A 25,296-nucleotide genomic window follows, 5' to 3' on the forward strand; every position below is an offset into this window, starting at 1 on the left:
ATGTTTTATTCTGTTTTTTCAGGTTTTGTTCTCATGTTTCCCAAAGCCTGTGTTTATACAATAAACTCTATGCAGAAAGAGTGTCATGTATCTTCTTCTACACGGTCAATTAAGAAAGAGGACAGTAAAGTAATAAGTAGTGAAGTTACTTTCCAAATGCAGTAACTAGTAAAGTTATCTCTTTACAATTTACAGAAGTAACTAGTTAAATTTTTTGAGTAACTACCCCAAAACTGTCAAGAATACAGGCAAAAGTTCATACACGAAAGTCTATCAAAGAGCAAGCAGCACACCCAGGAACAGGAAGATATTCCAAACAAACAGGCATTGAGAAACAGGAAGTGCTGCTTTTTGAAAGCTGAGTAAATGGTACATTGATCACAGCGGGTTAAATTGTACATTGTTTGCAGCAAGTGGAGCTAGTGAGTCCAAAAGTAAAGCAACAGGCTGGAAAATCACTGCACAAACTCCAGAGCTTCTTTGTGACACAGCAGATAAGGCTGCAAGCTATGGAACAGGGAAGCTCCCGGTTCAAGGACACCCAGGTACATGACAGGGGTGCTGAGTTGTTAAACCCTGAAGAGAATATTCAAACAGGAACAGTCAATTTATTTTCACTTTTGTGATAAGGTGAAGCAGCGGCCTTGCATTGTGCATAGTTCAAGTCGGAGTATTCCACTCATCCCTTCTCCCATCCAAGTTCAAATAAAACACACAAAAAAAAAAAATCCCCTGGACTGTTTACTGACTGAGCCAAGGACTTAAAGTGCTAAGAATTTACAAGTCGTTGCTATGGGTAACCCAGGGGAATCCAATCTAAGCAGCTCCCATGGAGGCAGTGCTACATTTGTTTTTATGGGTCCCATTTTAAAGCCCAATATATGTGGGGTTCGATTAACCTCTTCCTTTGTTTTTTCATATGTAGCTAAAGGGCTGGTTTCTCCCAACTCTTTCTGACTCACATCTATTACCATAAGACACATATTACACAACATATTTTAGTAACTCACCTTTGGAATCAAATAGCCTCTGAATGTGACATCACAAGCTGTTGCATGTGGAACGTTAGCTGGGGCGATATCACCAAAGCGCTGAACTTCACACACAACAGCATCAGTGTAGGGCATTTGCTTTCTGTGTTCTAGCTTTGGTTGTGCTGTGCCTATAACTTTTTCAATTTCTTTTTGCACTTTTTCTGTTAAATATTAAAAAAATAAATGATTAGAATTGATTAGTATACTGACAATGTGTTCTGCAACAGTTTACAACAAAAAGACATACAGTACATTGGTAACAATATCAACATCATGGCATACATAATACATAACAAACAAAACAAAAGAAGAGGGACCTTGACAAAGCAGTGTGGTTTCCACATTTATTTGCAAATTTATGCTATAAAAACATCAGTTACACTGGGCTTCTAGGCCTGTACATTCCCTTCCATGAATATCTGCTTTCAATTTATTCTTTGCTCTGTCTTAAGATGGGAGCTATGTTAAATTAAAGTTAGATACTACACTGCAGAGGAGCTTTCCACATATATTTGCAAATGTATTCAACCAAAACCTCTGTTTTTATTGCAAATAGTTAAAACAGATATACATACAGTATCTCACAAAAGTGAGTACACCCCTCACATTTTTGTAAATATTCTATTAATTCTTTTCATGTGACAACACTGAAGAAATGACACCTTGCTACAATGTAAAGTAGTGAGTGTACAGCTTGTATAACAGTGTAAATTTACTGTCCCCTCAAAATAACTCAACACACAGCCATTAATGTCTAAACTGCTGGCAACAAAAGTGAGTACACCTCTAAGTGAAAATGTCCTTATTTTGGCCCAACTAGCCATGTTCCCTCCCCATGTCATGTGACTTGTTGGTGTTACAAGGTCTCACGTGTGAATGAGGAACAGGTGTGTTAAATTTGGTGTTATCGCTCTCACTCTCTCATACTGGTCACTGGAAGTTCAACATGGCACCTCATGGCAAAGAACTCTCTGAGGATCTGAAAAAAAAAGAATTGTTGCTCTACATAAAGATGGCCTAGGCTATAAGAAGATATCAAAGACCCTAAAACTGAGCTGCAGCCTAGTGGCAAAGACCATACAGCTATTTAACAGGACAGGTTCCACTCAGAACAGGCCTTGCCATGGTCCACCAAAGAAGTTAAGTGCACCTGCTCAGCGTCATATCCAGAGGTTGTCTTTGGGAAATAGACATATGAGTGCTGCCAGCATTGCTGCAGAGGTTGAAGGGGTGGAGGGGTCAGCCTGTCAGTGCTCAGACCATATGCAGCACACTGCATCAAATTGGTCTGCTTGGCTGTCATCTCTGAAGGAAGCTTCTTCTAAAGATGATGCACAGGAAAGCTCGCAAACAGTTTTCTGAAGCCAAGCAGACTAAGGACATGGATTACTGGAACCATGTCCTGTGGTCTGATGAGACCAAGATAAACTTATTTGGTTCAGATGGTGTCAATCATGTTTGGTGGCAACCAGGTGAGGAGTACAAAGACAAGTGTGTCTTGCCTACAGTCAAGTATGGTGGGAGTTTCATGGTCTGGGGCACCATGAGTGCTGCCAGGACTGGGAGCTACAGTCCATTGAGGGAACCATGAATACCAACATGTACTGTGACATGCTGAAGCAGAGCGTGATCCCCTCCCTTCAGATACTGGGCCGCAGGGCATTATTCCAACGTGAGAACGACCCCAAACACAACTCCATGACAAACACTTCCTTGCTAAAGAAGCTGAGGGTAAAGGTAATGGACTGGCCAAGCATGTCTCCAGACCTAAAACCTATTGGGCATCTGTGGGGCATCCTCATACGGAAGGTAGAGGAGCTCAAGGTCTCTAACATCCCCCAGCTTCGTGATGTCATCATGGAGGAGTGGAAGAGGACTCCAATGGCAACCTGTGAAGCTCTTCTAAATTACATGCCCAAGAGGGTTAAGGCAGTGCTGGAAAATAATGGTGGCCACACAAAATATTGACACTTTGGGCCCAATTTGGACTTTTTTACTTAGGGGTGTACTCATTTTTGTTACCAGCAGTTTAGACAATAATGGCTGTGTGTTGAGTTATTTTAGGGGACAGCACATTTACACTGTTATACAAGCTGTACACTCACTACTTTACATTGTAGCAAAGTGTAATTTCTTCAGTGTTGTCACATGAAAAGGTATAATAAAATATTTACAAAAATGTGAGGGGTGTACTCACTTTTGTGAGATACTGTATATAACAGAATTGGGAACCCAAGCAATGAAAACACATGATCTAAAAGAAAACAGATGGATACAATGGGGAAAGAGGAGGTTTTGATGCAGAAATTGTAAAAAAATTCTGTATCAGTGGGAGATTTCTGGATGGATGAACTGGTAGGAGGGAAAGTGTATTATCAAGCGTATAGCCTTTTAAGCTGGGTTCACACTAATGCAGCTGTGGGTCACAGCAGGGGGTCCGGTGCGCCCCTGTTCATCGATTCAAGTCCACATTTTTGCCTGAATTTGCACCTGAAATGGGACCAAAGACGCACAGGACCCTTTCCTAATGTGTGAACCAGCTCCATTGAGAGCCAGTCACACTATCCTGTCATGCAAATTGGATGCGGGGAAAACCTGCATCCAATTTGCATCAGTGTGAACCCAGCCTTATACAAAGCTGGTTCTTATGAATGTGCTTAGAAACGTGGCTTGTCTATGAATGTCTGAAGACATATTAACTAAATTTCAGATAAAGAGGACAGCACAAGAGGAGTCCTGAAAGCAAAAATGGTACATGCGGAATTGGAATTTGTATTGTTCAAACTGTCCTCACTTGTCTGCAGTAGTTTGGCTGAAAATGCCACAAATTGTCAAAAATCTGAACCTGAATCTGAAAATAACTGAAGTCAATAGAGACATGTCAGATAGGTTGTTCAATAGTCTGGAAGAATGCCAAAGACCTGTATGGGACTTCTACTTGGTCTGTCTGTCCAATCTCGGCTTTGTTGATTGTATGCTTGCTGGCAATAAGCCTGTCAATCAGAGGCTTTGTTTACATCTAAAGGCCTACTCATAGGTTTAGAAGCATATAAAAGTAAGCCAATGTCCCCATTATAGCTGCATCCAAAACGGCAGCTGTAGGAAGGAACATCTGTCAAACACTTTGATCGCAGCAGTTCCCATAGCAGCAAGATTATACATATAACTAAGGGGACTCTGGACCTCTCTGGTTCTGTATATTAACAGAATGTTAGAGTGAGCGAGAGATCTAATAGAGCGGGGACATGGAGAAGGGGTGCAAATTGATTGATGAATATACCTTGCTTTGTACCGAAATACAGATAAATGGAACGGCGCTCAATCTGGTGAGGTAATAAAGTGAATATTATAAACAAAAAAAGAGCCACAATTTTTCAAAAATAACAATATTTTTCACATTTTTTTATATGAAATTCCCCCCAAAAAAATGTAAAAATCTAAATTTTTTAACATTTTAGGCCAATTTGTTTTCTGCTACATATGTTTGGTAAAAAAAAATCGCAATAAGCGTATTTTGATTGGTTTGCACAAAAGTTATTGCATTTACTATCTAAGGGAAAGATTTTTGGCATTTTTTTTTTTTTAACGAGTAATGGTGGCGATTTTTTTTGCGGGACTGCGACATTGCGGCAGACAGATCGGACCCTTGACTGACATTTTTGACACTTTTGGGAGTACCAGTGACATTACTACAGTAATCAGTGCTATACATATGCACTGTTACTGTAAAAATTACACTGGCTGGGAAGGGGTTAACTTTATTGGAGAAGGAGGGGTTAAGTGTGTCCCTAGGGGCGTGCTTCTAACTGTGAAGGGATGTGGCTGTTTGTGTAACAACAGAGAAATACGATCCTGCATAGCAGGACCGTATGATCTCTGCAGTTACACAGGGGAGAATGACAGGCGGCTTTGTTTACATTAGCCGCCTGCCTTTCTTCCTTCACAGCGGACGATCGCGAGTGGCCGGAAGACATCGGGTCCACCGGTCACAAGCACGGGTGGTCCGTGAACGGGCGGGAGCGCGTCTCTGACAGCGTGCGCTCGCCCCCTAGAGCCTCACAGGCTAGTGACGTACCCCTACGTCACTTTGCCTGTGAGGGGCTGACTGCCGCCGTAAATAGTCGTGCGGCAGTGGTTAATATTCATCACACTGAAAAATAAAAATCCATATAACATATACAGTACATGCTAATATATATATACAGTGTAAACAAAATCAGCACAAAAAATGCACATATAAACAAAGAAGAAAAAAAACTGTGAACACTTTACAAATCTCCACAGTAAAAAAATGTATCAAACTCCAGAGTAAAGATAGTAAATAGGGATGAGCTTCGAGTTTGTGTCGAGCATATGTTCGACTGGAACATCTGTCATTCGATCGTTCTTCGAATGACGAACAAATGTGCTTCTTAGTGGGAAATTCGATTTTCCCATAATGCACTGCACGCGTGCCGCGTGTGCAGCGCATTATATGATTGGCCAAAGCATGCACCCTGACCTCATGCTTTGGCCAATCAAATGATCTCTGCCATGATTGGACTAAATGCAGGCTGCCTTTAGCCAATCGTGGCTCAGGGGCCAAGTACACGCCCCACACTACATAAAGGCTGCTCGCGCAGTCGCAGCGTGTAGTGTCATTGTGCGGGCGATGAGACAGGGACAGGAAGGCGATTCAGGCAGGGAGAGAGTAGGTTTTTTTTTGAGTCAGACAGTGCAGAGAGACATTCCTAGCAGTGTAGGGAGGGCCAGGTTCCTGTGTGAGGTAGGGAGAGATTTATTCCTTTACATCATATTAGACAGTATAGCGCCAGTGAGTGAGCAGCAGTGTAGGGAAGGCCAGGTTCCTGTGTGAGGTAGGGAGAGCTTTCTTTTTTTACATCAGATACCAGTCACAGTATTGTTCATCGGTCAGTTTTTGCAACATTCTATAATATTCAGAGACCTATAGGAATAGAGATCACTTCAGATATCAGCCAGAGTAACCATTGCTCAGTTGTGAAACTTTCTATAGGCATCACAGACCTCTAGGAATAGAGATCACTTCAGATATCAGCCAGAGTAACCATTGCTCAGTTGTGGAACATTCTATAGGCATCACAGATCATCCATCTATAGGATTATAAATTACATCAGATATCAGTGAGAGTATTGATAATTGGTCACTTGCATACATCTATAACCACCACAGCTCATCTATAGGGCTATCTCAATTACATCATATCAGGTCATTGAGTATCTATTGGTCAGTTGCGTATACCCTATATTGATCTGTATCAACATCATGTCCAAAAGGCTGAAAAGGAGAGACCGACATTCACAGGCCACTGTGTCCATTGTGAAAAGTGATCACAGTTGACATAGTGCATCCTCTGCAGACAAGGCACGCCCGTCCTTTATTTCCGGTGCTGCCCGTGCTATTCATCCACAACATGAGGAAGAGTTGGTGGAGTGGATCAATAAGCCGTCCTCATCCTCCTCTTCCTCTGACACCCACACTCCCAGTAGTTTGCCTTCCACCGCAGCTGCCAAAGTGGCTCGTTCCACAGGCTCCTTCTCCACAGCTACTCCTTCAGTTGCCCCACCATCATGCATGGAGGAGTCACCTGAACTATTTAATCATAGTGCCAATGACATGCTCCTGGAGGATGCGCAGCAATTTGAAAGCTGTGATGTTGGTTCCCAGGTTGATGAAGGGAATAACATGAGCCTAGAGAGAGGGGGTGACAATGACGGACAAGAAACCAGCAGTCATGTTGCCACAGCTGAAGCATATTGCCAAGTTTGCCCCACTGACGAGGAGGGAGGGGATGATGAGTTCACTGACTGTACCTGGGTGCCTGACATAATAGAGGAGGAGGAGGAGGAGGAGGGGGAGGATGAGGAGGATGCACAGCTCCAATGAGGCAGGATGTGCTCCAGGGGCCGCCATAGCAGTAGCCAACCTATTGAGCCATAGCAGTAGCCAACCTATTGCGCCATAGCAGTAGCCAACCTATTGCGTCACATCACAGAGCTCCACAGGTGCAGGGTGCTGGAAAATCCCTGTGGACTCCAAAAGGTCATTAGTGTGGGCTTTTTTCAGCATCTGTGCAGTAGACCGCAGTGTTACTGTTTGCAAAATCTGTCTAAAGCGGATCAAGCGTGGCCAGAACATCAGCCGCTTGGGCACCACATGCTTGACAAGGCATTTGATGACCTGCCATGCAGTCCATTGGCAACAGCACCTGAAAGAGGCACCAGATGAAAACAAGCATACATCACCTTGCTCCTCATCTACGATATCTAACCCTACTATACCTCATGCCTTCTCAAATACCAGCATTGAGAGGGATGATGGTATAGCAATGAATGGCACAGATACTTGCACCCAATCTGTTAGCAGTACACCACTGCTTGATTTGAGCAGCAGGCAAACTTCACTACCCCAGTATATTTGAACCATAGAAAGAAATACTGTCCCAGCCATCCACATGCTCAGCGTCTTAATGCTAGCTTGGCCAAATTGCTAGCATTACAGTTGCTGCCTTTTCAGCTGGTAGACTCAGCTCCCTTTCGCAAATTTGTGGAATGTGCTACACCACAGTGGCAGGTCCCAAAAAGGCATTTATTTTCGTGTAAGGCCCTTCCGGCTCTCTACCGTCATGTGGAAGGTAGTGTTTTGGCCTTGTTGGACAAAGCGGTCAGCAGGAAGGTGCACATTACTGCTGACTCTTGGTCCAGCAGGCATGGACAGGGACGTTACATTTCTTTCACGGTGCACTGGGTAACTCTGCTGGGAAGGATGCAGGACAGGGTTCAGTGTTGCAGCTTGTTTTGTCACCACGCCTCCAAAAAGCTAGTGTTGGTTCTGCCACAGCAGTGCTCCCTATGCGTTCAAGTGGCTACGCAAGCTAAAAGAAGCCATGCTGTGCTTCAGTTGGTCTGTCTAGGGGATAGCAGTCACACCAGTGCAGAGATTCTGTCAGCTCTGCAGGGGCAGGCTCAGAGATGGTTGATGCCACGAAAGATTGAGCAAGGAATGGTTGTATGCGACAATGGCACCAACCTTCTCTCCGCCCTCCGATAGGGACACTTGACACATGTTCCATGCTTGGCACATGTTCTGAATCTGGTGGTGCAGCGTTTCTTGACCAGATACTTCCAAGATCTCCTGAGGCAGGCCAGAATAGTCTGTGGCCAATTCTGCCGTTCGTTCACTGCCAGTGCTCGCTTATCTATCATTCAAGGGGAATTCAACCTGCCCACCAACCGCCTCATTTGTGACATGCCCACCAGGTGGAACTCAACATTGACAATGCTGCAGCCACTGCACACGCAGCAGAGGGCCATCAATGAGTACCTGTGTGAATATGCAGAAGGACAGGGTCAGGGGGAGCTTGGCTTTTTTTTGCCACACTAGTGGCTTTTGATTATGGATGCATGCATTATCCTGTCACCATTTGAGGAGGCGGAGGCGGGACGATGCATCCATCACTGTGACACTATCCCGCTGGTCTACCTGCTGGAGCACACGCTGCATGGAATCATGGACAGGGCACTCGAAGCAGAACAGCGTCAGGAAGAGGAGGCTTCCTTTCCTCACAAGGCCCCCTTTATGCAGATATCATTCCTGCAGGGCCACAAAAGACCCTGGAGGAGGATGAGGATTTCGGCAGCATGGATGTAGAGGAAGAGGATAGCATACAGCAGTCTTCCAGGGATGGTTTTGATTCCCCAGAAACCCCAGGAGTTGTATGTGGTTGGGGAGAGTTTGCTCGTGCTGACAATGTCATCCTAAGTGACCCAGAGGACTCAGAAGCTCATGCCTCCTCCAACTTACGTTGCATGGGCTCCCTGATTCTGCAAAGCCTGCAAAAGGACCCGAGGATTTGTGCTATTAAGGAGAGGGATAATTACTGGTTGGCAACCCTTCTTGATCCACGTTACAAGGGCAAAGTTGCAGAGCTCATCTTGCCTTCGCAGAGGGAGCAGAGGATGAAACATCTTAAGGAGGCCTTGAAAAAAAATGTGTGTACCGCCTTTCAAGACACAGGGAGGTCAACATTCTCCGAACGTGTTTCTGAGGCATCGTTTAGCCAAAGGAGGAGCGGTGGAGAACGTTGTTAGGTTTAAGCAACCCTCGCCAGTGTCTCCATCAAATGGTGCATGATTATCTAGGTGCAAGTGCAGACTTGGAGACCTTTCCAGCTGCGCATCCACTGGCTTACTGGGTCTTGAGGATGGACCACTGGCCAGAACTTGCTCAATATGCAATGGAGCTACTGGCCTGTCCTGCTTCCAGCGTGCTTTCAGAATGGATGTTCAGTGCTACTGGAGGTTTTGTGACGGACAAAAGAGTGCGTCTGTCCACAGACTCTGTTGACCAGCGGACTTTCATCAAAATGAACCAATTCCTCTACCTTGATTCTGCTAGCTTCCAACAATGTTTTTGGTTTAGGTCAATACCAACCCCCAAGGCCTAATTTTTCTGCACTTGTATGACAGGTGCATACAATTTAAATGTCGTATGCCCTGTCCCTGTGCCCTGCTAACTGTGAGGGTTTACGGTGTTCAGGCACCACCAACACCAAAGGCCCAATTTTTGGCATCTGTGTAGTACATGCAATTTCAAATTTGTATGGAATTCTTACCAGCAGGTCCCGTTCCTGCTCCAAGCAAGAGTAACTGCGAGGCCTTGGTTACGGTGTTCAGGCACAACATACGGCAAAAACCCAATTTTTGGCACTTGTATAGCACATGCAATTTCAGATTTGTATGGAATTCTTACAAGCAGGTCTCATTCCTGCTCCTAGCAAGAGTAACTGTGAGGCCTTGGTTACAGTGTTCAGGCACCACCTACGGCAAAGGCCCAATTTTTGGCAATTGTATAGCACATGCAATTTCAAATTTGTATGAAATTCTTACCAGCAGGTCCCATTCCTACGCCCAGCAAGAGTAACTGCGAGGCCTTGGTTACGGTGTTCAGGCACCACCTACTGCAAAGGCCCAATATTTGTCACTTGTATAGCACATGCAATTTCAAATTTGTATGGAATTCTTCCCAGCAGGTCCCGTTCCTGCTCCCAGCAAGAGTAACTGTGAGAGCATGGTTATGGTGTTCAGGCACCACAAACGGCAAAGGCCCAATATTTGGCACTTGTATAGCACATGCAGTTTCAATTTTGTATGGAATTCTTACCAGCAGGTCCCATTCCTGTGCCCAGCAAGAGTAACTGCGAGGGGTTGCAGTGTTCAGACACCACCAGCAACCAAGGCTCAATTTCAGTTTCAGTTTCTGCCAATACTAACCTTCTAGGGCCCTATCTCTCCAGCCAGTTTGCATAGCCGCCACCCAACCTCGGCCAGGTCAGATGACAGCACAGCGCCCCCACTAGATCACTGATAAGAACACATAGAACACTTGATCTTTGCCAATTTCAAATTAGTATGGAATGTTTACCAGCAGGGCCCGTTACTGCGCCCAGCAAGAGTAACTGTGAGGAGTTGCGGTGTTCAGGCTCCACCAACACCCAAGGCACAATTTTTCTGCACCTCTATGACAAGTGACAAGTACATGCGATTTCAAATTTGTATGGAATTCTTACCAGCAGTTCCCATTCCTGCGCCCAGCAAGAGTAACTGAGGGGTTGGTTATGGTGTTCAGGCACCAACAACACCAAAGGCCAATTTTTGGAACCTGCATGACAAGTACATGCAATTTCAAATTTGTATGGCTTTTTAGCAGCAGGTCCCATTCCTGCGCCCTGCAAAAGGTCTAAGACCAATTGCACCTTTAAAGAACTGTCGGACTAGCGGATGCTTGGCCCACGACACTCCCATAAATGCTGAAATGGCCGACACCTGTACTTGAAGCGAGCTGACTGACAGCGGCAGATCCAGGCCGGACTGCAAAAACTCAATATGTCCTGGATCATAGGCACTTCCCCAGGGCCGGGCCTAGGAGGATGATGGCTAGAGAACTTGGACCATATTCTCTCATAGACCCTGTTAGTGCTGCACCTTCTGGCATTCAGAAGCATGGGAATCACTTCTACTGGACATCCCAAGGCCTCCAACCTCCCCCTCTCAAGAGCCAAACCTTGAGGTGCAGACGCGCTGGGCATGGATGCAGGGTAGGACCCTGAGACAACAAATCCAGCCTGGGAGGTAGGGAGATCAGATCCTGTTAGCTGAGAAGTGTCAGAGGGAACCAGGGCCTGTTGGGCCAGTATGGGATTATCACTAGGACCTCCACCGCTTCCATCCTTGATCTCCGGAGAAACTGAAGAATAATTGGGACTGGTGGGAAGGCATAGGCTCTGCGAAATTCCCAGCGGTCTGTAAGAGCATCCACCCCGAAGGACCGGGGATCTCAGAAACCTTGCGTAGTATCTTGAAAGATTCTTGTTGCAAGGGGCTGCAAAGAGGTCCACCTCCGGAGAGAACCCCAGAGACAGAGCCCACTCGAAAACTTCCTGATGGAGAGACCGCTTGTTGTTGTCGAGTCTGATCCGAGAGAGAAAGTCTGCTTCCACATTTTGTGTTCCCGGAACATAAGCTGTCGATAGATTGGACAGGTTTTTCTGTGCCAAGGACATAATTGGCTCCTTCTACCGGAGCAAGGACAGTTCCTCCCTGTCTTTTCACATAGGCCACCACGGTTGTGTTGTCCAGCCTGAGCATCACCGAAGTCCCCTGAATCAGATGACGAAAGGGTTGTACTGCCTCAAAGGCAGCCCGAAGCTCAAAGACATTGGAGACTACTCCACGGGGGGGGGGGGGGGGAACAGGCCATCTGCCCTGTGCCACTTCTGACAGGCAGTGGGCTCCCCACCCAATATTGCTGGCGTCCGAGGTTACTGTGACCCATGAGACAGGGGCTATGGAATGACAGTTGAGGATATTCTCCCGTAGCAACCACCAGGGGAGGCACCCCTTCATGGTTGGAGTTAGAAAGATTAATTGAGCCATGTCCCCTGACATCCACTGCTGGAGAAAACCTCTCTGGAAGGGCCGCAATTTCCATAACGCCCATTTCACTATGGGGGTTGTGGCTACCAAGGTCCCAACTATCCTCAGGCACTGCCGGACAGTGAGATGGGAGGAAAAGGGAGCCAGATCAACACCAACAACCCTGTCCTGAATCACTGGGATTTTCTCTGCGGGCAGGGAGATAGTGCTTTCCACCGTGTTGAACTGTGCCCCTAGAAACACAAGAGATTGTGTGGACACCAGGTGACTTTTCTCAAAGTTTAGGATCCACCCCAACTCCTGTAGAGCAGAGATCACTTGACTCAAGTGTTCGAGAAGCTGAGACCTGTCCTGAGACAGGAGGAGCAGGTCGTCCAGATAGTGATGCAGCCGGATGCCCTTGACCCTGATCAAGGCTACTACCGCCAACAATACTTTTGAAAACGTACGCAGCGACGTTGAAAGCCTGAAGGGGAGACAAGTGAACTGAAAGTGGGCTCGTCTGATGGCGAAGCGGAGGAACTGCTGAAAAGTCCTTGCAACTGGAACATGAAAGTAGGCATCTTTCAGATCTATGGACGCTAGCCAATCTCCCGGCTGGACCAACTGCTGGATCGTAAATAGAGATTCCATTTTGAACTTTTCTTTGCGAATGTTGAGGTATGTAAGGTCTATCACGGGCCTCCAGGTGCCATTCTTTTTCTGGACCATGAAGAGAGGTGAATAGACACCCTGTCCCTTTTCAATTTCCAGCACAGGGACCACGATGTCCTGGATTAGCAGGGATTCTACATAAGAAAGAGAGTTTGTTTTTTTTCTGCCAAAGAAGGAAGAGACGTGGGAATGAACCTGAACTTGGGGAAGTTGTTGAAGGTCCAGGAGTGCCCCTGAGAGACCGTACTGATGGTCCAGGGATCCTGGATTGAGGCCGTCCGGACACCCCGAAAGTAGAGCAAATGAGCTCCCATTCGGGATGCCCGGCCGGGCCCAATCTCAAAAAGACTTAGTAGCCTCCCTATCGCTGGATGCATTTCCTTTAGAGGCTTTCTGTAAGGAGGACTGCCTGGACTTCCAGCTTCTTCCAAAGCTTTTGCCAGGTTTGTAGCTACGCGCCTCCCTAGAACAACTTGGGGGAGCCCGCTTCTGAGTACCCGGGCGCCTATCCTGAGGAAGGAACCCCGACCTACCACCCGTGGCCCAAGTTATAGCGGCATACAGCTTAGTCCCAAAGAGGGAAGAACCCTCAAAGGGAATCCGACACCATACCTGTTTGGACACAGCGTCAGCCACCCAAGGCCGAAGCCAGAGGGCATGCTTGGCGGTGACAGAAGATAACATAACTCGGGCCAGAAGGCGGATGATGTCAATGGATGCCTCCCCCAGGAATCCTGTGGCCATCCTAAGTTCTTGAATCGGGGAGCACCTAGCCGCTTCCTCTGAGAACTCCTTGAAGGGTTCATTGAGGCCGTCGATCCAGACTTCCATAGCCTTTGACATTGTAGCTAGAGCCAGGGCTGGCTTGCAGGCCATACCCGCTGTAAGATAGATCTGTTTGAGATCTGAATTAATTCTCCTCTCCAAGGGGTCTTTGAAGGACACCATATCTTCCAGAGGGAGAGTCACATGTTTAACAAGCCTCATCACCGCCACATCCACCAAAGACAGTGACTCCAGATGCTTGACTTCTTCCTGTTTATACAAGTTGAGCTTCGACATCTTGGAGAGCATGGAGTTTTTCATCGACACTTTGCTCCACTCCTCGGTGATGATCTCACCCAATTCTCCCAAGAACGGGAAATTCAAATGTCCCTTACTTAATTGTTTGAAAACTTTCTCTGTTTAGGGGGAGAGACCACGGGGTCCTCCCAGTCAAGTGCCTCCCTTACGGCCTTCACCAAGGGGGAAACAAGACCAAAATACCCTGCTAAGAGCAAAAGGCTTAGTGGAGGAACAGCGACCCACGGTCCGCGGTCACACAGTGCCAGACCCGATGAAATCCAAAAGGTAGGAACGCACCTCCATGTGCTTCCAGAGGAGGACGAAAAAGGATCATGGATCATGGATGCTGAAAAGGAGCAAAGATTTATGGGAGTGGGGTCCTATAGGGTAGGAGAGGAGGCAGGGCTACCTGAACGTATGCTGCAATGGAGTCTGTCAGGAAAAACACTTTATATATAAAGTGCTGTGATCCAGTGATATTCAAAACAGTAGTGAAAAGCTGCTGCTCAATCCCAAGGGCAATCCACCACTGTGTGCAATTGCCGCCCACCTTAAAACAAAAGGTATTGAGCTTCAATAGAGTCAACCAGTCCTCATATGGTGAATGCTACTCTATAGCAGGTGATTTTTGGCTCACTCGTGCTTTGTGTGTGTGTGATTGGGGGGGATTGTAGTGTGCTACTGGTAGACACTGTCACTCTGCCCTGGCTTTGTCTTTTTATTCATCTAATAGGGCGAGACATGTCAGAGTTAAAGACTAAATTCAGGCTTTTTATCTATTAGTTATCTGGTATAAATATATATTAAAAAAAAAGATATAATAATAATAACAACAACAATAATAATAATGTAATATAGGGAATGTAAATCTTTATCAGTTGTCATATATGCAAACATTGAGAGAAAATGTGCAATCAGATAGCAGCAATCTGAGCACATAAAGGGGAAGATAAAGAGTGCTAATCCTCCATGCCTCCAGCGCCCACCCCACCCCCCGCACTTATCCGAAGTATACCGTACGCACAGTACATTAAACTTCAACGTAATTGTACTTCTGAAAAAGATTTCAAAACACAAGCATGTCTACTTCGTGACCGCCTACTATCTAGGGGGTACACGAAAAGCATGCTTCGGAAAGCATATAACCGCGCTCTAGCACAGAACAGGAACAATCTTTTCTTTACAATTTGATCGAATCCCTCACACTCTACGGTGAAATTTGTCACCAAATACTCCAGCCATCAAAGCACACTCAGAACAATTCTAGGACGACATTGGCACCTCCTGTGTGAGTACCCTATCATCAGTAAATACATCCACGAGTCCCCACAAATTGTCTTTAGACGTACGACCTCTTTGAGAGACCAACTTACTTCGAGCCATTATGAACGAGTAAAATCCACCAGGTCATTACCAGGGGGACGTATAAATGCCTCACTTGAGCCCTATGTCCCTGGGTAGAAGGAACCAGTTTCTCACTTCCCAATGGCGAGAAATTGGTTCCCAAATTCAGAGCTGACTGTGGCACATAAGGGGTGGTCTACCTGATGTACTGTGCCTGTGGCACATTCTATGTGGGTAAGACCATACGCCAGCTCCGCCAACGAATCAATGACCATGTCTACTTTTCAGCTGGCGGTAAGATGATCACCCCATTCAGCAGACATTTGCACCTTTACCATAGGTTCAATACCAAAAAAGCCAGCTTTTTTGTACTTGAAATTGTTCCACAAGATCCCCGGGGAGGCAACTGGGACCGACGCATTTTCCAAAGGGAGTCCCTTTGGATTGAGCGCCTCAATGCCACTCACCGACCTGGGATCAATGAAACTCAAACCTATAAGCCATTTTTGTAAATTCCATACCTATTAGGCCCGGTCCGAATCAGTGTTCTTCATGTAGAGAGCTTTTCTTGTACCACCCTGATAATATTCAGTTCAGACTACCCCTGAACCGTATGTATCTATTTTTTTCACTATATGAAGTATCACTTCACCATTAGCTTGACTTTGCAACAAATCATCGCCTATTTTAGGCTAGGTTGCGTTCCTTGGTCTTTTTTTTTTTTCCCCTTTCCTCCCATGCCGTTTGTTCATTTTATTGGGATTATCTTTTATCTTCCTTTTCATTGTGCGAACTGACCTAAGTATGTAGTCAGGCTTACTTGATGGATGGGTTATTGATACATATCCATGGCCCCCTCCAAAGATGTACAACACTAATGTTTATTTTTGTCTCTTGTTTTCAGGTTACTTTTGATATGTATACATCACTTTATAGTCTGCTTATGTACAATTTTTCATGTAATTGCCTGTCGGGACCTCTGGGGGCGCTGTGTGGGATGGCTAGAGTGGCCTCTTCTTTTTGGTCTATGTGCGGCCAGACAAGCCGCAGGATAGTTCCGCTTTTCTGAGTCGGGACTTCCTGTGGCATGTGGGTGGACATTTGGGACACTTTCTGCCCTAGAGTGTTTGCCCGTATCCACTTCGGCTGCCGCCCGCTAGTCCCGTGGGTGCACCCTGCGCCTGACGTGACTGGAGCGGCCGGGGCGGTGACATCATTCATTGACGAGCCGCCCGGGATCCACGCTACTTAAGGGCCAGCATTACCTGTTCTCAGTATTAGCGGCGGTTCCCCATCCGGGGAGGGTGTTCGTTTTTCCACAGGAGCCTATGCACGGTAGGACACATTTTGTTCATGGGAAGGATATCCTAATGATTTGCCCGCATTGGCATATAACTTTGTTTTCAAAAAACCCCTGTTGATGCCTTCTATATAACTTTGTATCCTCCCTTTAGTGGTTATCATCTAAATTGGATCTCTAGCTTGTATTTGCTTCCTCTACTTACTCTGTTGTTGCTGGCTGGTGAGCGTTAAATTGTTATATTTCAACAATTCATTTTGCTGTTTTTTCAAGCTGTCTTACTTTTCATCAAATGCTGGCTTACCTGGGTATCTACCTGAGTTACTACTTAGGCACTATTCGGTGGCTATTATATCTTACTGTTCTGAGGCTGACCCTTTTGCATGATATTTTTAACCCCTTCTTTGTTTGGTACTCATCAAACTTTCTACATGTTCTAGTCACACCCAGGGTGTCTCCCATGCGTTTTTATTACGCACCTGATTACTAACTCATACATCTGTATCTCTCAATGTAGATGTCAGCTAAGCATCTATTAACCCCTAGATGCGATCTTCCATGTGGAGAAGGTCTTATACTGTTGCATACTCTACCTGCTCCTGTTTCGGTTCACGTCACCCTCCTCGTTAGTTCTACCCTGCGCTACAGCGCCATTGTCCTCTACAGTATCATACAGGTATGTGAAATATTTATCACTTTCCACCCTATCAGGTCTGAATTGTGTCTGCACTTCCAGATGCTGATATGGCCAAGTTTATGGTCTATATAAATTCTTACTGGGTGGACCCCCACATATGACCTCATTCAGGTCCCTCGTGCTTTCCAGCCCATTTTCCCTTGTTGGTCCTGGCAAAATTATATGGCAAATCTCTGTGTTATGATCATGTGGTATCTAAGCATATGTATAAATGTATGGCTATAACCTTATTATGTAAAGATTGACAGATATGTACTGAATGCACACTATGCTGTTTTCTTAATTATTTATCTTTATTACACAGAATACCTTATTATAAGCTCCAGACGAAGCTAATTGTAGCAAAACATGTCGAGCAATGTGAATATGAGCAATGTGAATACTTGAATACAGCATCAACCGATCTTGATGGACAGCAGTCTCATCTTCTGTCACCCTTCACCAGATCTCTTTGATGTGATGTATCCACTCATACTCTGTTATTAAGAGTTTTGTGTATATTCTGCTATACTGTACCAAATATCAATCAACACCACTGTTGTAGTGATTTATCTGTGCCTTGCTCAAGGCTTAATGTTTACATTTTATTGTACAAACCCTTCCCTTTTTTAAGAATTTATTAATGAAATTGTTTTTTTAATACTTTTGTGCCATTAAAGTCCTTGCCTTCCCAACTACTCCATATTCATATATGCAAAAATAATCAAATCTCATCAGAGTCTTGTCTTCCTAAAGTTGAAGTAATATTACTCCCCATTTAGCAAGCACTATACAGTAGTTCCGCTTTAATACAGAAGGCATTTACAGTACATGTCTCACCATTACAAACCCCTAAAACTATGTTTTTTTCCCTCATGTTATGAGAGTTGCAAAAGCTATGTAACCAATTCCTTTATAGCCCTTGACTTCTGTACATCCAGGACCGCTTATTTATTATACAGATACAGACTAATAATTTAGAGCCATTTATTTCAAACTGCACATAGCTGCTTTAGGCTAGATGACCATCACCAGTGCAATGCATAGCTTCTATGGAGTAGGTTTTAGAGAGCCATGAGATAGTGGGGTTAATTTACTAAAGGCAAATAGACTGTGAACTTTGTAAAGTGCAGTTGTACTCTTCAAGAGCAGTTGCTCCAGAGCTTGGTAAATGAGCAGAAGCTCTGCTGACTTCCATCATCCAATCATGTACAAGCAAAAATGCTGTTTTTATAGTTTTCCTTGCATGTGATTGGGTATTCTTTGCATAGGGAAGCCTTCATGCATTTACTAAGCTCTGGAGCAACTGCACTTTGCAAACTTCACAGTCCAGTTGCATTTAGTAAATCAACCCCAGTGTCTTTCTAAGATCGACTATCCTAAAATGAGTGTCAAAAAATCCACGGAAGTGAGCACTTTTTGTATCCTAAAATGAGGAATTAACCCATTCTTTTCAGAATTTATGATGAAAAAACACATGTAGACATATTTGTTCTAAGAAGGCTCTACTGTGATTTTAGTGATATTAATGTCCTGTTTTTTTTTTTGTATAAAAATAACAAACATGTCATTCTTACCTGCTCTATGCAATGGTTTTGCACAGAGCAGCCCCAATCCTCCTCTTCTCGGGTCCTCTGCCGGTTCTCTTGGCCCCTCCCTCCTACCGAGTGCCCCCACAGCAAGCAGCTAGCTATTGGGGCACTGGAGCTGAATCACTGCTCTGTGTGTCCATTCAGACATTGCCCCGCCCCCTCTCTCTACTCATTGGCTCACTAACTTTGATTGAAGGGAGAGTCCTGAGGCTCAGGTAAGTATTAGGGGGGCTGAGGGTGTCTGCTGCGTATACAAGGTTTTTATCTTAATGCATAATGCATTAAGATAAAAAAACCTTCTGCCTTTAGTGGTAGTTTTAGTAGGTTTGGGCTCTATTCACTTAGCCCACCCCACCAAGCCTATGTGCTTATTCTTTTTAAAATATATAAAAATAATTATACGTGACTTTTTATATAAATCAGTAAGATCATAATTGCCTTGAATGCTATGAATTTAAAATAGTCACGAACAGATCAAAGAATTAGCAGAGCCACTAGTATATTCATTTTTCTTACTTTGAATTTCTGGGTATTTAATCATGATCAGGATGCTCCATCTGAGAGTGGTGGATGTAGTTTCCATTCCAGCAGCAAACAGTTGGGCCACCAGGGCAATTAGGTTGTCATCATGATAATACAGTGTAGATTCTGGCTTTCCCTGAAATATGGAAAAAAAATATATCTGAGCATTTATTGCCTTATTCCTTTATCAGTTGCATGTACATTCAAATCCCAACTCCATGCTCATTGCCCCTACCCCTCCAAAAGACTCCACATGCTGTATTTTATGCTATTTAATATTATACGTATCTCTACTAGAAGTCTTCAGTTCAGTCATGTAAAGCCACAGGGTCCTCTTCCTTTCTTCTCTCTTTTAGGTGTTCTTCAGTGATGGTGGGAGCGATACTAATGTGATGACATCAGCACTGATCTCACACCATTACATAATGAATGCAGGGCGCCATACCCATGATACATTGGTAACACAGTGCATCCTTTGTTTTCCAGGTTGAATGCCACTGGGTGTCTGTGGGGGCTAAGGGAATGCAGGGGGACTGCTGGAGCTTGTTACACCTTACACCCTAAACATGGGTTTAAAGTTTAACATGCTTCAAAAGGTGAACTTATGCTTTAAGATCTGGAGGAGCCAAGATGCTCAAGGCATTCCATTGGAGGTTTGCTTGCAGGAGGCTGCGCACACCTCTTCTCAAACTATGGTCTTGAATTTCAGTAGTAGGTTACCAACTATTAGGGTGCACAGAACCAAGAGGAGTTAGAGCATGCTGTCTTCAATAGAAGCACGGTACCCCGGTACTGCAGTAGATGGTGGATTGGGCAGTATTTTGGAGGGCCGCGTGACTAATGAGTCACATTCCATAAAGTAGTTTTTTCTGCTTTTTCTTATGTCCATTTGCAGATGCATAGGTGGGAAATTTCCTATTTGATTAGCAGGGTGGAGCAGAAAGAAGTTTTGCCTGGGTAGTACAGAATGGACCTAGAATATGCCATTCTAGTTGAAAGCATGCATGTAGGGGGTGAGTATTATGCCAGCGCTACGGAGTTTTCAGTACGAATAGTAAGCTATAAAATGGTGGTGTAAGCTGCTGCCAACCTGCCTCTGAGGCAGTGTATAAATGGGAAATTGCAAAGGTGTTGGCATAAAAATGTGTTGTGCGTTTTAAAACAATACGTTTAAAAACATAACATCATATAAGGTGCATATAGTGCATTCAATAAAACCATATAGTGTCGCCACTTGGGTTTGTACAAAGTGCTTAAGTGCTTGCTGTGAGCCAGTGCAATGAGTGCTCAGTTAACATTATTACAGTAGTATTTAACTGAGCACTCATTGCACTGGCTCACAGCAAGCACTTAAGCACTTTGTACAAACCCAAGTGGCGACACTATATGGTTTTATTGAATGCACTATATGCACCTTCTATGATGTTATGTTTTTAAACGCACAACACATTTTTATGCCCATCCTATGATTTTAAACGCATTGTCTAAAACGCACAGCACCTATGGTTTAAAACGCACAGCACATTTTTACCTTACAGTTTTAAACGCACATTTTTAATCTGTGTGGTAGCGCCTGGCACCAACACCTTTGCAATTTCCCATCAAAAGCATGCATGTGCCCTCCTGCAATTCATTTCATAATAAAAAAAAATTGTCATCCCCACCTCTTGCTGTTTTGCCAGAAAAGCATCAATAAGATTTCTGTGATAATTTACATCAAGGTCTTTCCTCTGCTTGGTAAATGTTTGTCTAATAAAATCATGCAGTTGTTCAGCGTTTTCAGTAACTGTGTGGTGGGCTCCTGGTAGAGGCTCTATCAACATAGGGAACATGTTATACAGCTGAAAAAGAAAGAGAAGGTCACCTTAAAGGGAATGCATAGCGCTTTTAAATGTTTAAATATTGTCCTTGTACATATTTATTTATACATATACTGTGTGTATATATATATATATATATATATATACATACACACACACACACACACACACACACACACACACACACACACATTTATATATATATATATATATATATATATACATATATATATATATATATATATATATATATATTATTTTTTTTTTTTCTTTTAAAAATGTAAATGTACAATATCACCTGTGAATATTTCATATGTATAACTTGAAGCAAACAGGTAGTAAACTCAAAGCAAGAAAAAAATCTTCTGTGTTGTGAAACAGGCAACGAATGCTAGCGAGATCGCATTGCACAAACTGCTGAATGGCTACAAAGAGAAATACTCCCTCCTTTTCACCTCTGTCTCAATTTACATAGGGCCGCTTCAAGCATGCCGGCAGTGCTAGAAACTGTTTTTAGAAACTTGAGTATGCTTTGCAAACTGAATTTTATGGATGTGCCTGATGTCTAATGCTTATGGCAAAAAAAAATAAACCTTAATGAGAGATGATATTTTTGAGGCATAGAGGTATGATAATTCACCCTATCTATATGTACCACCCTCCTAGGTAGGTGCTAGGTAGGTGTACGTAGTTTTTGTTTTCTATGCTTGTAGCACCCTACAAGGTAGGTGCTAGGTAAAGTATAGTGGGCCTTGTCTGCTTATCAGCAGGGCCATGATTTTCAGCTGGGCTGTCATGTCTCCCAGGTGTGGCTGTTGAGATTGGGGAGTCTCCCCACTGTGCTCCATGAGAGGGTTCTCATTGGACAGTGGTATAGAAGGGGGGGAGGGCGGGACTTTAGATGAAGCGCACGGTGGGATTGGCCGTGCGCCTCCATCCCTAATATCAATTGAAACATTGCAAGAAGGTTGGGACTTTGAATGAGAGACAGACATGACTTGATATAACAGATTAGTCACATTTATTGATACATATAAAAGAAGTATAAAATAAAACTTGATACATATAAAAGAAAAAAATAAAACTTCTTTTATATGTATCAATAAATGTGACTAATCTGTTATATCAAGCCATGTCTTCCATTCAAAGTCCCAACCTTCTTGCAATGTTTCATTGGACAGTGGAGGAAACCCAGCAAATGGCACACTCATGCCTGTATCTACCCCAGAAAGACAGATTCTGCCGCACAGCATTCTGGGAGTGGGTATAAGTCTGAGGGGAGCACATGACGCAGCGTCTTTGGTGGGGAGCAGAGTCCCAGGAGGGAGGGTACGGCTGTCTCTCCTCCTGTCAGAAGAATCGGGTGTCCCGGGCAGCTTGCCTGTGGGGACCGAGGGCTGAGCTGAGCTGCAAAGAGGATCCGGTGTCCAGAGGACCAGCGGAGCTGAGAGGGGTCAAGTTTCAGGAATGCATTCCCAGTTCGTGAGTACTGCAAATTGCCCCTGGGGGCCTGCCTAGAGAGAAGTCGTAGGGATCCAGGAGCTAGCTAGCCGGTGCAGGAGCAAGTGTAAAGGGGGTGCCAGTGTTGACCCTGAAGAGCCAACAGGGTGCCAGTGTGTGGACCCTGAATTGTAGAGGGGGTGCCTAGTGAAAGGACCCTAAAGTGTAGAGGGGTGCCTAGTGAGAGGACCCTGAAGTGTAGAGGGGGTGCCTAGTGAGAGGACCCTGAAGTGTAGAGGGGGCGCCAGTGGTTGGGCCCTAAAGTGTTAAAGTGTACAGCGTGCAGTGTACAGTGTTGAGAGTTGCAGCAGCAGAAGCAGTATACAGAAGCTACCTCAGTCAGCAAGGACTGGAGGGAGTAGTGTTCGGGACTTTTGAGCTAACCAGAGTGTCAGTTCAAGTACAGTTCAGCAAGTCAGTGTTTTTCAAGCGCCAGCAAGTGTTGGTCAGCATCCAGCTGGCGTCAAGACAGCGCTGAAAGGCATTTTTCTTCAAAGTGTCCCATTTGTACCTAGTTGAGCCAGAGGAGTATCCCACTCATTCCCTTCTCCCATCCCCAATATAAAATAAACAAAACAAACCAAAGATGCCGGACTGGTCTTTGACTCAAATCTCACACTTGGGTATTCAGCTTAAAGGGGCTGCTGGCGTTTCCGGTAAACCACGGCAGACCCACATCAGGCCGAATACCTGGAAATCCTGCTACATGCTTAACAGGAGGACAGCCGAGTAAATCTAGGAACTGTCTGCTTAAGAGATAGGTGTGATTCTTAGATAGGACCTGCCTAGTGTGCTCTGATGCTGCTCATCCTGGTTTGATGTTTCATACTGATCCAATAGTAGTGTAGTTTGTTGGACAGTGGGAAAAAAACATGCAGATGAGAGCAGGGGATATCTGTACAGCCCTGGCCAATAAGCATGTGAGGTGCACTGGTGCATGCTGGGTGACTGTACTTATATTTGCGGTGCACATGTGGCTCCTGGTATTTGGCTGGAGAGCAGAGTCCAGGTGGGAAGGGGGATGTTGCCTCTCCCCAGCGTAGGCTGTTATGCGGCCCCAGGTGGTCGACCTGAGGGCAAGAAACAGAGAGGCTGAAACCCAGGGACTCTTGAGGGCTGACTGAGGGAGGATGTCCATGGATCTCGTCTGGTACTACAGAGGATGGTGACTTGCAGACAGGGCCTTGCGAGTACAGACTTCCCACAGGGATCCTAGAGACTGTTGCTGTTAAAATCCCCCTTTGGGTGCTAGAAAGTAAGCGGGCTGAGTGTAAGCTAAAGGGGATACTAGCTAGTGTCCTGAAGATACAGAGTTCACTGAGTCTGCTGCTAACACAAGCAAAGGACATATTCTTCCATGCAAGTGCTGTATGGGCCAGCAGAAGATCTGCTATTCAGTTCCTATAAATGAGGCCAAGTGAGAGTTGTCCTCACCTGTACATAGTTAAATTTGGAGTATCCCACTAATCCCTTCTCCTATCCAAGTTCTCCAAAAAAACAACAAAACAAATCCCCTAAACTGGTCATTGAAGACAACGAGCGAAAGTGTGTGTGTGCGCACCTGGTAGCGTGTGAAAATACCCAGTATCTGGCAACAGGATAATCGGAGGGACACCCAAAGTAGATACATACACAGCAGTTCCTACAGGAGCAGTGCTACATATAATAGCAACATTCTAATCCAGGACACCTAATGCTAAGGTGTCCATCCTGTGTGCTTGACTACAATGTATTTTGTTCTTCCATCCTCATGATACAATACTTTCAACTGGTGTAGGTGACCTCCCCTGGACACAAATACAGTATATGAATAGGCAAAAAGCTTACCCTGGCCATAGGTGTCCCCAAGAGTCTTATATTTTCGGTTACAAGGTTCATGAGGTTCAACAAGGTTGGATCGTTGTATTCAAACCTGTTATTTAGCAGCAAGGAAACTATTATGTTAGCTACAGCAGCATTAAGGATGATCTGATTATCAAAAGGCTTCCCTAAAATAAAAGGAGAAAAGAAAAATGAACAACATTAAGGCCTCATGCAAACTGGACATGGCAGAAGCTTTAGCTGTAGAATGCGGTGTTAAAATGTGAGTTTTGATGCGTTTTGCATTAGCACTTTTTAGCATTTGTGTTTTTAGCAAAACTATACACCCACATTAACGTATGCCTCAAAAATACAGATAAACACAGAATAGCCACGCTTTCTGTGAGCGTTTTTCAGGGTTAGAGCATTTTTACAGCTTAACAAACTCCTCTTCAAACCCATTAGTTCTGAGAGTTTTTATCCAGAAGGAAAGCACCCCTGTCAAAAAACGCTGATAAAAACCTATGTGTGCATGGTTAATGCTGGGAGTCGAGTTAATACCAAAGAGCTTAATTTTGGTCTCATCTGACCACAACATTTTCTCCCAATCCTTCTCTGAATCATTTAGAAGTTCATTGGCATGACTGTACATGTGCCTTCTTGAGGAGGGGGAATCACCGTGTTTGGAGGAAGAAAAATGCGAACTATAAGCCTACATACCATCCCTACAGTCAAGCACAGAGGTGGAAACATTATGCTTTGGGGCAGTTTCTCTTCTAAAGTAACAGACCATTGAGGGGCAAATAGACGGGGCCATGTATTGTAAAATTTTGGATAAGAACCTTCTTCCCTCAGACAGAACACTGAAGATGGGTTGTGGATGGGTCTTTCAGCTTAACAACGACCCAAAAAATACCACCAAGGCAACAAAGGAGTGGCTCAAGAAGAAGCACATTAAGCCATTAAGATCATGGAGTGGCCTATTCAGTCTCCAGACCTCAATACTATAGAAAATGGATGGATGTAGCTGAAACTT

At 44.7% G+C, this 25,296-nt stretch overlaps 1 protein-coding gene across 2 annotated transcripts in view; it reads right to left on the bottom strand.

The window, feature by feature from the left end:
• The window catches only part of LOC309551306 (cytochrome P450 2C18-like), a 160,157-nt gene that overhangs the window by 104,794 nt on the left and 30,067 nt on the right, over positions 1–25,296 (bottom strand). The window contains exons 5-8 of one of the 2 annotated variants that reach the window (XM_082251839.1): positions 24,288–24,448; positions 20,805–20,981; positions 19,135–19,276; positions 1,011–1,195 (exon numbers count right to left, since the gene is read on the bottom strand). The exons of the other annotated variant lie outside the window; for it this stretch is intronic. Coding sequence (XP_082107965.1) covers positions 1,011–1,195; positions 19,135–19,276; positions 20,805–20,981; positions 24,288–24,448 — 665 coding nt within the window. The remainder of the gene's footprint in view (positions 1–1,010; positions 1,196–19,134; positions 19,277–20,804; positions 20,982–24,287; positions 24,449–25,296) is intronic. 2 annotated transcript variants of the gene reach the window in all.

The sequence above is a fragment of the Pelophylax lessonae genome (genome assembly GCF_965119305.1).
Source record: "Pelophylax lessonae genome assembly, chromosome: 3".
Taxonomy (NCBI): Eukaryota; Metazoa; Chordata; class Amphibia; order Anura; family Ranidae; genus Pelophylax; species Pelophylax lessonae.